This window comes from Delphinapterus leucas, chromosome 5 (assembly GCF_059928025.1).
Source record: "Delphinapterus leucas isolate spDelLeu-1000000601 "Yukka" chromosome 5, BTC_Dleu_Yukka2, whole genome shotgun sequence".
NCBI lineage: Eukaryota > Metazoa > Chordata > Mammalia > Artiodactyla > Monodontidae > Delphinapterus > Delphinapterus leucas.
Genome location: NC_143133.1, coordinates 2,522,088 through 2,533,244, shown reverse-complemented (window position 1 = coordinate 2,533,244; position 11,157 = coordinate 2,522,088). Strand labels below are relative to the sequence as shown.

At 66.6% G+C, this 11,157-nt stretch overlaps 1 protein-coding gene across 1 annotated transcript; it reads right to left on the bottom strand.

Annotated features, from left to right (window-relative positions):
- Positions 1-1,117: 1,117 nt before the first annotated feature.
- HGFAC (HGF activator) lies at positions 1,118-10,033 on the bottom strand. The gene is made up of 14 exons (XM_022554755.2): positions 9,834-10,033; positions 9,092-9,275; positions 8,847-8,943; positions 8,540-8,619; positions 7,771-7,893; positions 7,560-7,691; positions 7,311-7,421; positions 7,060-7,234; positions 6,730-6,815; positions 5,731-5,995; positions 4,017-4,156; positions 3,497-3,637; positions 3,247-3,395; positions 1,118-2,357 (listed from the first exon to the last, which is right to left on the bottom strand). Exons 1-14 carry the CDS (start codon positions 9,942-9,944, stop codon positions 2,175-2,177), a joined length of 1,977 nt encoding a protein of 658 aa, XP_022410463.1. The 5' UTR covers positions 9,945-10,033; the 3' UTR covers positions 1,118-2,174.
- Positions 10,034-11,157: the final 1,124 nt, after the last annotated feature.

The following is an 11,157-nucleotide window of genomic DNA, read 5'->3' as shown; positions in this document are numbered from 1 at the left end:
GAATGCAAGGCTGGCTTGACGTTAGACCATCTATAAATGCACGTCACCTCTTTAACAGATCCACGCTCAGCACTCACAGGGGAGGAGGTCAGGGAGAGCTCACATCAGGCAGGGGTGCAGTGGGACTGAAGCAACACGCTTCCTGGAGGCCGAGAACAGGTGGTCGGAGGTCCGAGATTCACGAGTGGGAGCCGCTCCACCCTCCACGCTCCTGGGGCACCAGCACCAGCCTCCACTGTCCTGGCTGCAGTCAGCGTGCTGGGGCTTCAGCAGCACGTCCCGGTCCGCTCAAGGGCTCTGAGCCCCACCCCCGGCATTTGGGGCGATGGGCACACACACTGCTGTCCTCCCAGTGCCCGTCTCTCTTCCTCCGGCTTTGCTGGGGGCAGTGCACGTCCCTGGTGATTTGTCTGGTCCTGTCATGACAACCCTGTTCCCTGCCCTCCCAGCTTCCTCTGCAGCTGGGTGTGGCCACAGGACCCCATTCAGGCCCCCTTGGTCAGGCCTCTCAGCGGTCCAAAGGCTGAGTGAAGGGGGAGGGGCGGTACGGGAGGGAATGTTCTAGGCAGCAGTGGGAGCACCGCCCACAAGGGCCCTGGTCAGTTTCACGAACACAAGGAGGCCCGAGTGGTCAGAGTGCAGTTGTGGGGGCAGAAGAGGGGCTGGAGGCAGGTGGAGTCAGACCACACAGAGACTGGGGGTAGGCTCCCAGATGGGAGGGGTGACATGGAGGAAGCCCTGGCGTGTCACCAGGACAGGCGGCGAGACCCGGTCCAGGTGGAGCTGTGGAGATGACAGCAGAGGGGAGTAGGGACTGTGGGGAGAAGGACCCCACCCTCTGGGCTGCTCTGGGCAGGAGCCCCATGCCCAGAGCAGGATGGGTGGGGCTGGGGCTGGATGTGCTGAATGCCACCCTCTTCCTGACCCTCCCTGAGACCAGGGGTCCCAGCACCGGGCACCGCTCTGACCCACCCCCATATACCCAGGCCTCTTCTCCTGACCACAAATGTCATCACATCCCCACCCTGCTGTCCCATCAGGGGCACTTGGGACACCCCCAGCACCTCACTACAGCCCACCCCCCCCCACACACACAATCCCACCCTCTTTGGCCTCAGCCACACTTCCCTACTTTGATTCAAATAAGCCACTACCAGGGGCTTCCCCGGTGGCACAGTGGTTAAGAGTCCACCTGCCAATTCAGGGGACACGCGTTCGAGCCCTGGTCCGGGAAGATCCCACATGCCGCGGAGCAACGAAGCCCATGCGCCACAACTACTGAGCCTGCGCTCTAGAGCCCACGAGCCACAACTACTGAGCCCGCGTGCCGCAACTACTGAAGCCCACGCACCTAGAGCCCGTGCTCTGCGACGAAGAGCAGCCCCCGCTCGCTGCAACCAGAGGAAGCCCACGCGCAGCAACGGAGACTCAACACAGCCAATAAATACATAAATAAACAAATTTATAAAAATAAATAAATAAATAAGCCACCATCAGCCTCCTGTCTCAGGACCTTTGCATGTGCTGCTTCCTCTGGCCCAGGATTCTGGGCCCTTTGGGCATCTCAGATCCCGTGCCCACAGTGTCTTGCATGGCTGGTGCAACCCACTACCCTCCACTCACCCTGGCACTGGGGCTCCTCCCTTCCCCTGGCTTCCTTCAGAGGAAGTCTCCAGTTCTCCCCGCCTAGAAAACACGGCTGAGGGAGAGCTGCAGTCGGGCAGGCTGCCTCCTTGAAGCAAAATGATAGCCAGAGGTTTTCCCAAATAACCTGTCTTAAGTTCTAGCGTCCGCTGCCGTGGGACAGCCCAAGGTGCCCGGACCCAAGCCCCACTTGCCTGGGGGAGGGTCTGAGAGGGGTCTGGCTGGGCACAGCTCCTGCTCTGGAGAAGGTCTAGTCTGGATCCCCATCCTGACTGCCCAGGCCATGAGGCCAGACCCTCCCTGTGGGGTCACAGGCTCCCTTCTCCTCTGAGCAGCTGGGGTGCTGGCTTGGGGCCCCCAGCCCTGAAGCCACAGCATCCACAAAGCTGGGTCGGGGGTCACGGCCTGGGGGCGGGGAAGGCTGAGCTGGCGGCAGCGGGACAGGCAGTGTGGGCCGGGGTCTTTTTGGAAACATGTTTATTGACAGTGAGGAGGGAACGGCAGGAGGCACGATGTCCCCAGGGGTGGTCTCAGGAGGGATTCACGGGCCGCTTGGGGGGCCGAATCCGGTCGCTGATCCAGTCCACGTAACGGGTCACGCGGGTGTAGACGCCGGGCTTGTTGAACTGCCCGCAGCCGTCACCCCAGCTGATGACGCCGTACAGGTAGGCCACGCCATTCTTCTCGCAGGCCAGGGGCCCGCCTGAGTCCCCCTGCGCAGGGCGGCCGGTCAGAGCCTGGGGCCTGGCCCAGGAGACTCACGGCTCAGCTCCTCGACACCCATGAAATAGTCCACCAGCCCCTCACCCCAGGCTCCCTCGCCCCAACCCGGAACATGCCTCCAGAGGGGTCAACCCTCGAGGTGGGCTTCCCGAGAGCTTGGGCACAGATGACATGGGTATTCCAAGTAAGGGGGCTGCCCCCCTTCCCCCAACCGCATAGGCAGGGCGCCCTCCCAATAGTGGGCTGCTGCGGCCCCCTCTCGCCTCCACAACCAGCAGAGCCCTCCTCCATCTGGGTCCCCCCTCCGCCCACCATGTGCACCAGGCGGCCCCGCGCTCCAGCAGACCTGGCAAACCCCTGTTCACCCCCTGGGACAAGTGCCAGCGCCCCTTCCTCCATGAAGCCACCCTTGGCTTCCCCCAGGGCGCTTGCTGTACCACGGGGTTGAGTGCCGAGCCCCCCACCCTTTGCCACCTGTGAGTTGTGTGACCTGGGAAGAGTGAGCAGACCTCTCTGGGCCTCAGTCTCCCCACCTATAAAAGTGGGGAGTAAAGCAGCTTCTCCAACTCAGCACTGATGTGCAGACCCGAGGAGCCCTTGAGAAACGGGACACTGGGATCGGCCGATCGCTTGAGCCCATTTGGGAGAACTCTGGGTGAAAAGGGGTTTGGCCTTCGACGTCACGTGGACAGCCCTGCCCTTGGCTGGACAGCTGGCCCGAGCCTGGGCTTTGGGAGCCGGCCCCTCCCGGGCCTCAATCCCCGCCCCCTGTGAGCAGGGACCCCACTCCTGGCCCCCGGGCCTCCAGCAACAGTGAGCGCCCATCCTGGGGGTGCTCCCGGCCGGCCCTGCGCTCCCAGGGCGGCCATCCCGGCTCACCTGGCAGGCGTCAGACCTGCAGTCGAAGTAGCCGGCGCAGAGCATGTTGGGGCTGACGTCTGCCCCGTACACCTCCGGGCTGCTGCATTTGTGGTCGGCGACCAAGGGGACCAGGGCCTCCCGCAGCAAGCTGGAGTAGCTACTCACATCTGACGGCCGACAGGGGGCACTCAGCCTGGGCGAGGCTTGCAGGGCCGGGCCGCTGCTCCCGGGGGGCACGACGCTGGCCCCTCGCGCCCACCCCACTTACTCTCATCCTGGTGGCCCCAGCCCGCTATCTGGCACTTGTGCCCAGCGGGGAAGGTGCTGCCGGGCTCGGGCAGGCAGATGGGCTGGACGAACTGGGAGCGGACAGCACAGCGCTCCCCCTTCTTCTCCAGCCGGATGAGAACTGGACGGGAGAGAGGCAGGGGGTCAGCCTGCGGCCTGGGGGCCCACGATGGGCCGAAGGTGGCTGCTGAGTCACACGGGGTCCAGCCCCACCGGGCAGAGGGGCTGCGGCCTGGGAGGCCCAGGAGGCGACAGGAGGGCCAGCAATGCTGGCCAGCCAGGGTTTCCTCCAGCCGCGCCGAGGCCACTCGGCCACACCAGCTGCTCTCACTGCCCTCCCCCCGCCCTTCCCCGCTCTGTCTCTCCTTCCCCTCCCCCTCCCTCCCACCCGTCCCCTGAGTGTCTGAGGACCCTCCCCTGCCTGGCACCCACTCCCAGCCTCTCTCCTGGCTCTGGCCCTGGGTGTGCACAGAGCACACAGCACCGGTCCCGAGCCTCACCGAGGTCATGGTCACTGGGGTTGAACACTGAGTACAGGGGGTACGGGATGTACTTCTCTATGCCGAACGTCTGCGTCACGGCCGTCGTGCGGTTGAAGAAGTGTTGGCCAAGCACCACAGAGACACTTTCCCTGGGGGGGCTGTGCAGTGGGAGCTGGTGGCAGCATGACTCTCGGGCCCCTGAGGTCAGCTCGCCCCCTACCCACGGGGACAGAGCATCCGGTAGACGATCCCAGGAGGGTGACGCTGTGCAGGGCCCCCACCCCCACCAGGCCCTGGGAGAGACCTGAGCAGGGGCTGGGGTGTGGGCCGTAGTGCAGTAGGGAGTGCGGAGCTAGGGCCACAGCCCCCGTCCTGGCAGCACCGCCTCTAAGGCAGTGGCATGAATGACCCTGGGGGACCTTGTGCAGGTCTAGGTGGGGTCTGCGCTGACATGCACCCACGTTGCTGCGGATCCCAGCTCTGGGCACCGGTTCTGCCCCACGCCCCTGCTACAGGGGCAGGCCTCCTGTGAAGTCACCCGTGGGGCCAGGAGCCTGAGTACTCCCCTCACCCCCCGCACCTGCACACGAATGCCCTGTCCCACCCACCTCCTCCAGCCCTGCTTGGCCCAGGCCAGGGACCAGGGTGCTGGAGTCCAGCCCACAGGGGACGGGCCCCTCCATCCAGCTTGGCCCTCCCCAGCCCCTCCCTGGACGTGAGCAGAGAATGCCTGCTCCCCTTCTCCAGCCTCTTAACCACCCCCATCCCATCCATACTGGGGAGGCCTCAGGAGTCCTGTTTCACAGGTCGCACAGTGGTCAGCACAGGGCAGGACGTATGCCCACTGCCCCCCACCCCTACGCTGTAGTCCCTGGGGTGACTGATGGGGACTCACCGTCGGACTCTCACGCTGCCAAGCCCCCAGCCGCCTCTCACATCCCACTCCCTGGGATGCCGCTGTCAGGCCCGTTCCCTCCCACTGAACCCCCCCCAGAGAGAGCCCCCCACTCCCCACGGCAGAGCCTTGTTCCCATCACAGCCGTGAGAAGCGGGGGACGGGTTGGCCTTTCTTGCTCTGAGCTCGCTGTCCCCCACCCTGGGGCGTGGTAGTGGGCCTCGCACCCCTGACCCTTCCCCCAGCCGCCAGCCCCAGCCGGCCCTCCGCTCCGGTAGCCCGCCGAGTGGGCGGGGCCTCGGGCTCCCTGCGCCCCACGGTGCCACCAGCTCGGTCTGGGCCGGGGTAGCGGGGCCGGAAGGGGCGGGCCCTGCGAGGCACGGGCCACACCCACCACCCTGCCGCGCACGCGCTGGCCGCCCCGCCCCGCCCCTCCCTGAGCGGGGAGAGCTGGAGCTCCCGGGGCGAGGACCAGGGCTGCGCGGCCACACGGGCAGGGACAGGGACAGGGACAGCACCCCGGGGCAGGAATGGGGCGGGTCTCGGCAGTCTCCACGCCCAGCACTGGGCTGAGCGCTGAGTCCCACCTGAGTCAGAGGGGCAACGGGGAACGGAGGGACCAAAGGACGGGGTTTACACGGGTAGGTGGCAGAACGTGGGGACACATGGGTGATGGTTAGGACAGGCGGGTGGGTGCGTAGATGGGTAGCGGGTAGAGAGTGGATGATGGGTGTATGGCCGGGTGGGGGCGCGGAGGCCTAGATAGCGGTGGGCGGAGAGGTGGATGGCTTGAAGGATGGCGCAGGGGTCGTGGACACGGGGGCCAGAACCGCTCACCTGTTGGAGAAGCAGTGGGCGGCAGACACCACCCAGCAGGTATGGACAAGGCTCCCGGCACAGAAGCTGTTCCCGATGTAGATGGCGGCCAGCCAGGGGTGGGAGCCGGGCAGCGAGGACGAGCCACCAATGATGCGTGGCCGTAGGAAGCTCCTCTTCTTGTGCCTCTTGCCACAGGTCTGGCGTCCGGCTGGTCCAGCTGCCGCGGGCCCAGGCAGGCTCAGCAGGGCCTCGGTGGGCGGGGGCTGAATTCTGGCAAGGGATCCTGGGAACACAGGTTACCCGCTCACACACCCCGGGTCCCTTCTGCACACCCCAGGCCAGAGAGGGTACTGGCTGCGTCCACCATCCTCAGGTCCCCCGTGGTTCACCTGCCTCCTGACCCAGCCTAGGCAGCTCGTCTGAAAGAGGGTCCCCAGCTCTGCCCCTGTGGGCACATGACTTACTCTGAGCCTCAGTTCCCTCATCTGCAGGATGGTGAGAGCCGCACCCAGCCACAAGGCTTTGTGGGAACCAGGGTGGCCTGGCACACCTGGCAGGTATTCATGTCCTTCCCAGCAGCCTGGAACCCCAGAGCCAACTCGGGATGGTCAGAGAGGCCTGGAGCACGGGGCCAGGGGGCGGGCTGGCCTCATGGAGCAGCCCACTGCCAGGGTCTGACTCCAGGGTACTCACATTATCCACATGCACCCACACTTCCCTGTCTCTGGGGACCGTCCTGGCACAGTGCAGCCCGGCTGGACCACCCAAAGGACCCGGTGACCAGCTCGCCTGCTCTGACCTCTGGTGTCAACCCACTGCGTGGCCTTGGACCAGCCCTGCTCTGGTGAGCCTCAGTTTCCCCATCTCTCCGATGGGGCCGTGGTCCTCCGGAGAGAGGAGGCCTGGCATGCAGGTGGAGTGGGTTGGGCCACGGGGAAACCACGGTGATCTCAGCGGGGGCGGGGCCAGTGCTGCCCCCACCCTGCTGCTTCCCACCCAGCCACTAGCTGCGCGCACCGCAGGCTGCCAGGCGGCAGTACTCCCAGGAGAGCGCGCTGTCCTTCACCACGTAGCACCAGGGCCTCTCGTCCTTGTCCGGGTTCCTGGGGTGCAGGGAGAAGCAGGTGGGCAGCGGAGTCAGTCACGGCTCCTCAGTGACGGGTGGGAGGAGAGAGCTGGGGACCCCTAGCTGGGTGCGGCTCCTGGCACTCTGCCCACCCCCACCCCACAGCCTTTGGCCCCTTCTGCAGGTGGTTCCAATCCCTGGCCCTGGGCTCCTCTCGCCACACAGCCTCCCAAGCCGAGGGGTCAGGACTCAGGGACAGGCCCTGCCCGCCCGGTGCTGACCGGCAGTAGGCGTGGGGCCCTAGGCCGAGGAGGGCCGCGGCGCCCACAGAGTCCACGTGCAGCTCCTGGTAGAGCAGGTCGGAGTTCCAGGCCAGGCAGCTGAGGCCCGAGGCCGCCGTGCTGGCCACGCCTCGGTACTCGGTGCCACTCCCCACAAAGCAGGGCTGGGCCGGCACTGCGGGCGGCACGGTGCGTGGTGAGCCTGGGCCCCAGGACGCGGGGCCACACAGCTCTGAAGTCGAGCGACTCACCAATGTTGCAGAGCCGCCCGGCGTGGTCTGGGGGGCAGGCGCATACAGTGGTCCCGGTGGCCACGATCAGGTGACAGGTGCCCCCATTCAAGCAGGGGCTGCTCAGACAAGCTGGGGGGAGGGCTCAGAAGCTGGGCCTTGAGGGGCAGGGGCAGGGCCTGGTTCCCACCCAGTGCCCGTCTCTGGGTGGCCCTGGACGAGCCCCTTCCCCGGGTGGGAGCCCCAGCGATACGGCCCGCCCCCCCGTACCTGTGTGGCGGGTGCCCTGGCACCGGACCTGGCCCCCCGCACACTCGCACTGTTCCACTTGGCCCCGGTGCACGCGGGCCCAGCGATCGCCCACCTCCAGGTACTCGTAGCGGCTCTCGTCAAAGCATTTCTCTGGGGGTGGCACAGTGAGCCGCTGCTCCCCGCGCGTGCGGCTGGCGCCCCCCTGCCCTGCAGCCCCCACCCTGCTCACCCGTGCCGCAGTCCTTGCCAGTGAAGGCCACGGGGCAGGTGCAGTGGTACGACTCGGGGTCCTGGGTGCTGGAGCATGAGCCCCCGTTGAGGCAGGGGCCAGAGGCACATGGGTCCAGAGCAGCTGGGCACACGCAGCAGGGAGGGGTGTGTCTGAGAGCCCGGCCAGGCCTCATGACTCCCTCCCCACGCCGTGACTCTCTCTCATTGCCGAGGGCCCACCACCTTAAAGCTGCCCCTCCTGAGTTCCGTGGTGTGTACGTGCCCTGGGAGTGAGCACAGGTCTTCCCCCTCACCACATCCTTTGCCCAGCTCTCAGACCCTGGGCAAGTGGGCCTCTGGCTCTGCATCCAGCACCCTGAAAGCCCGACCCCCATCGGGCAGCGCAGTCCTTTTCCGTGTGCCCTGGGACCCTTGTAGGCGGGGCTGCCAGCACCACACCCTGCAGACCCCTTGGGCCCCCTCCACGTCCAGCGCTCTTCCTGTGCAGCCGCAGGGCCCAGCCTGACCACCAGGGGGCGCTATGACCCCCGGCAATGGCCAAAGCAGTTATGTGGCCCCCCGAGAGGGCAGGACCTGCGGGGCAGGGTGTTCCCCACTCCCCACTCCTGCAGGCCCCGAGGCCTGCAGTGGGATGAACCCCGAAGCCCCCTCCTGCACACCAGGCAGGACCCCAGCCCCAGGTCAGCTCTGACGCCCCTCAAGCTCACCGCCACCACCGGCCCAGCCCCCTCCTAGCTTGCGCTCGGGCCCAGACCCCCGGCACCCACCTGGGCCCTCCCGGGGAGTGGAAGCCTGCACACAGTAGCCCCAGGCCCTGTCCCGGTCATAGTTGTGAGTCGTGGCACACCTGGGGGTGACGCATGCGGTGACGCGGGGGTCCCAGGCCAGAGACCCGCCCACCCTAACCCCAACTCACGCAGGGACCCACGCTGACCACTCTGGGGCTTTCTCCCATTCACTCCCTCATTCATTCATTCACTACATCTGCTGTGTGCCAGGCTCAGTGTGGAGTACGGAGGGCAGGGAGCGGAAGCGTCTCCAGGGCGGGCACGGGGCACAGGGACTGGGACCCACCACTTCCTGTGGGCACTTCCCTCTGTAGTGCAGGAGTGGACCATGCGGCCGCCATAGCGGAAGGGGAACCTGCAGGGCTGCCCGGCCTCGGTGAGCACTGCTAGAGGAGACACAGGGATCAAGGGCTCCCGCACTGGTCACCTCCCAACCCCCATCACATACCCCACTCCCTAAGTGCTGCTGTGTTCCTCCAGACCCCCCATCTAGGTATAGCCTGCCACCTCCAAGAAGCCTTCCTGACCCACCTGTGCCCCCAGGGCTGCTATTGGAGGGGGCTGCCCTGGGCAGGTGGGTAAGCCCTCCACCATGGGGTCCCTCTGCCCTGGGTGCTGTCGCTGTGGCTGGGGTCCTGGGGGTCACCGAGGTTACGGGGATCGCGGGAGTCCCAGGGATCACTGTGGCGTTACATTCTGGGGGTTCCGTTGGGTTCTAGGAAGAGCCGAGAGGCCTGTGATGGGGTCGGTGTGGGATGGACCCCACTCACACTCAGGCCCTGACTCAGTTTCCATATTGGGGCCCTGAGGTCTTGGAGTAGGGACCAGGGGACACTGGCTCTCCCATGGCCTCAGCTGGACCCTGTCCCCTCCCCTCCCACCGAGTCCAAGGAGTCAGGCTGAGCTGGCTCAGGGTCTGCCAGGCTGGCACCACTGCCCTCCAGGCTCGAACCCTGGGGGTCTGTTCTGGGGGACAGACGAAAGCAGCTGCGAGGCCTTCAGAGCCCCCCCCCCGCCCCCACCTCAAACACGTGGACCCAGCAGAGGCCCAGAGAGGTGAACAGTCTCCATGCCCCTGGGTGGGGGCCAGCAGGCTGGATCCCCAGGCCCCCCGTCCCCCAGGCCAGCCCAGCACGCCCACCTCACCCCCGGAAGGCTGGCCGTCGCCACTCCGGGCCCTTCACCCACCCCACACCCTGCCCTGGCCTCAGCCCCAGGACCCGGAGTGGGCACGGAGAGCCCATGATCACAGTGCAGTGGGGTCAGTGCTCACCCTGCCAGCCTGGGGCTGAGCCCCTCGAGGCACCAGCAGCAGCAGCAGCAGCAGGAGCAGGGACAGCCCAAGTGGGGGGCAGGGGCTGGGGACCCAGGCCCAGCGCCCCATGGCTCCTCCTGGGCTGGCGTGAGGAGCAGCAGGAGGCGGGAGCAGAGTGGCCAGGGCAGGTGGGGGTCAAGGCCGCCTGGAAATGATTAACCCTGGCTGCCTCCCGTGCCAGGCCTGCACATCCCCCATGTCTGCTGCCCAGCTCACCCAGCCTGAGCCAGCCGGCCCCTCTGGCCTCAGCCATGCTGGTCCTGGACCTGACAATGTCCTCGAGTCTCAGCTACGACGCCTCCTCCAGGAATTCTTCCAGGATGACACGGCAGGAAGGGGCCTGGACCCCCACAGCCCAAGCTTCCGGTTCCTACCTGGCCACAGGGCTGGCCACTGTCTCTTTGTGAGCTATACCAACCAGAGCACCTACACATGCTGAGCCCTTTTGAGGGCCCAGGCCTGGAGCATGGGATGTGGCCCCTGGCCTGCAAGAGGCCAGGCACAGAGAGGAGGGTGTGTGCACCGCTGCACACAACGCCCCCTGGGACAGAGACCTCTGCTGCCCTTCTCTACAGCACTTCTGCCTGTGCCTCCCAGGACGAGCCTGGGGTGGGGCCTCCAGGGGGAGGCGGAGTGGAGCAGAGGAGGTGGGCAATACCAGAGGCCCTGCCTGCTGTCCTAGCTCCCCGCCCCCACTGCTCCTGGACCCGCTTGGGCACCCCCTCAGGAAGCCCTCTCGCCCCTGGGCTTCCCCTCGTAGCCGGGACCACCCGTGCCATCCCGCCTCTGTCCTGGGCTGCCCTCCTTCCCATCCCAAGCCCCGGCCAGGCACCAGGGCCACAGAGACCTGGCTTGGGGTCCTGCCCAGGTCTGTGAACGGACACTGGGGTGTCGCCCCCAGACGCGGCCACAGTTGTCGCCCCAGCTGGCCCCTGGTTCATGACTGCAGCTGCAGGCAGAGCTGCCACGGGAACCTCTTCTGCAATTTGAGGGGCCGCGGAGGCGGCAGGGGTGGTGGTGGTGGGTGGCCTGGTCCCCATGAGTCAGCTCAGCTGCCTGCATGGGGCGGAGAGAAGGGCTGGCCGGGGGATGGGCCTGGCACTGCAGCTGTCTCACTGTGCACCCCCAAATCGCACTCTCTCTGGGCCCCCGTTTTTCCCTCTGTGCAGACGGAGCGAGAGCAGAAACCGAGTGGGTACCCAGCTTGGCACGCGGTGGGTGCCGGGCCCTCTCTTCCACGCGGGCACCCCCAGCTCAGAGCACAGCTCCCTGGGAGGATCCA

Excerpts from the sequence above, each read along its gene's own strand:
- HGFAC (XM_022554755.2), bottom strand. The coding sequence starts at position 9,944 with ATGGGGCGCTGGGCCTGGGTCCCCAGCCCCTGCCCCCCACTTGGGCTG. Across the intron at positions 7,422-7,559 it reads CCAGGGCACCCGCCACACAG|CTTGTCTGAGCAGCCCCTGC; the intron begins GTACGGGGGGGC and ends CCCTCCCCCCAG. Across the intron at positions 4,157-5,730 it reads GCCCACTGCTTCTCCAACAG|CCCCCCCAGGGAAAGTGTCT; the intron begins GTGAGCGGTTCT and ends CCCACTGCACAG.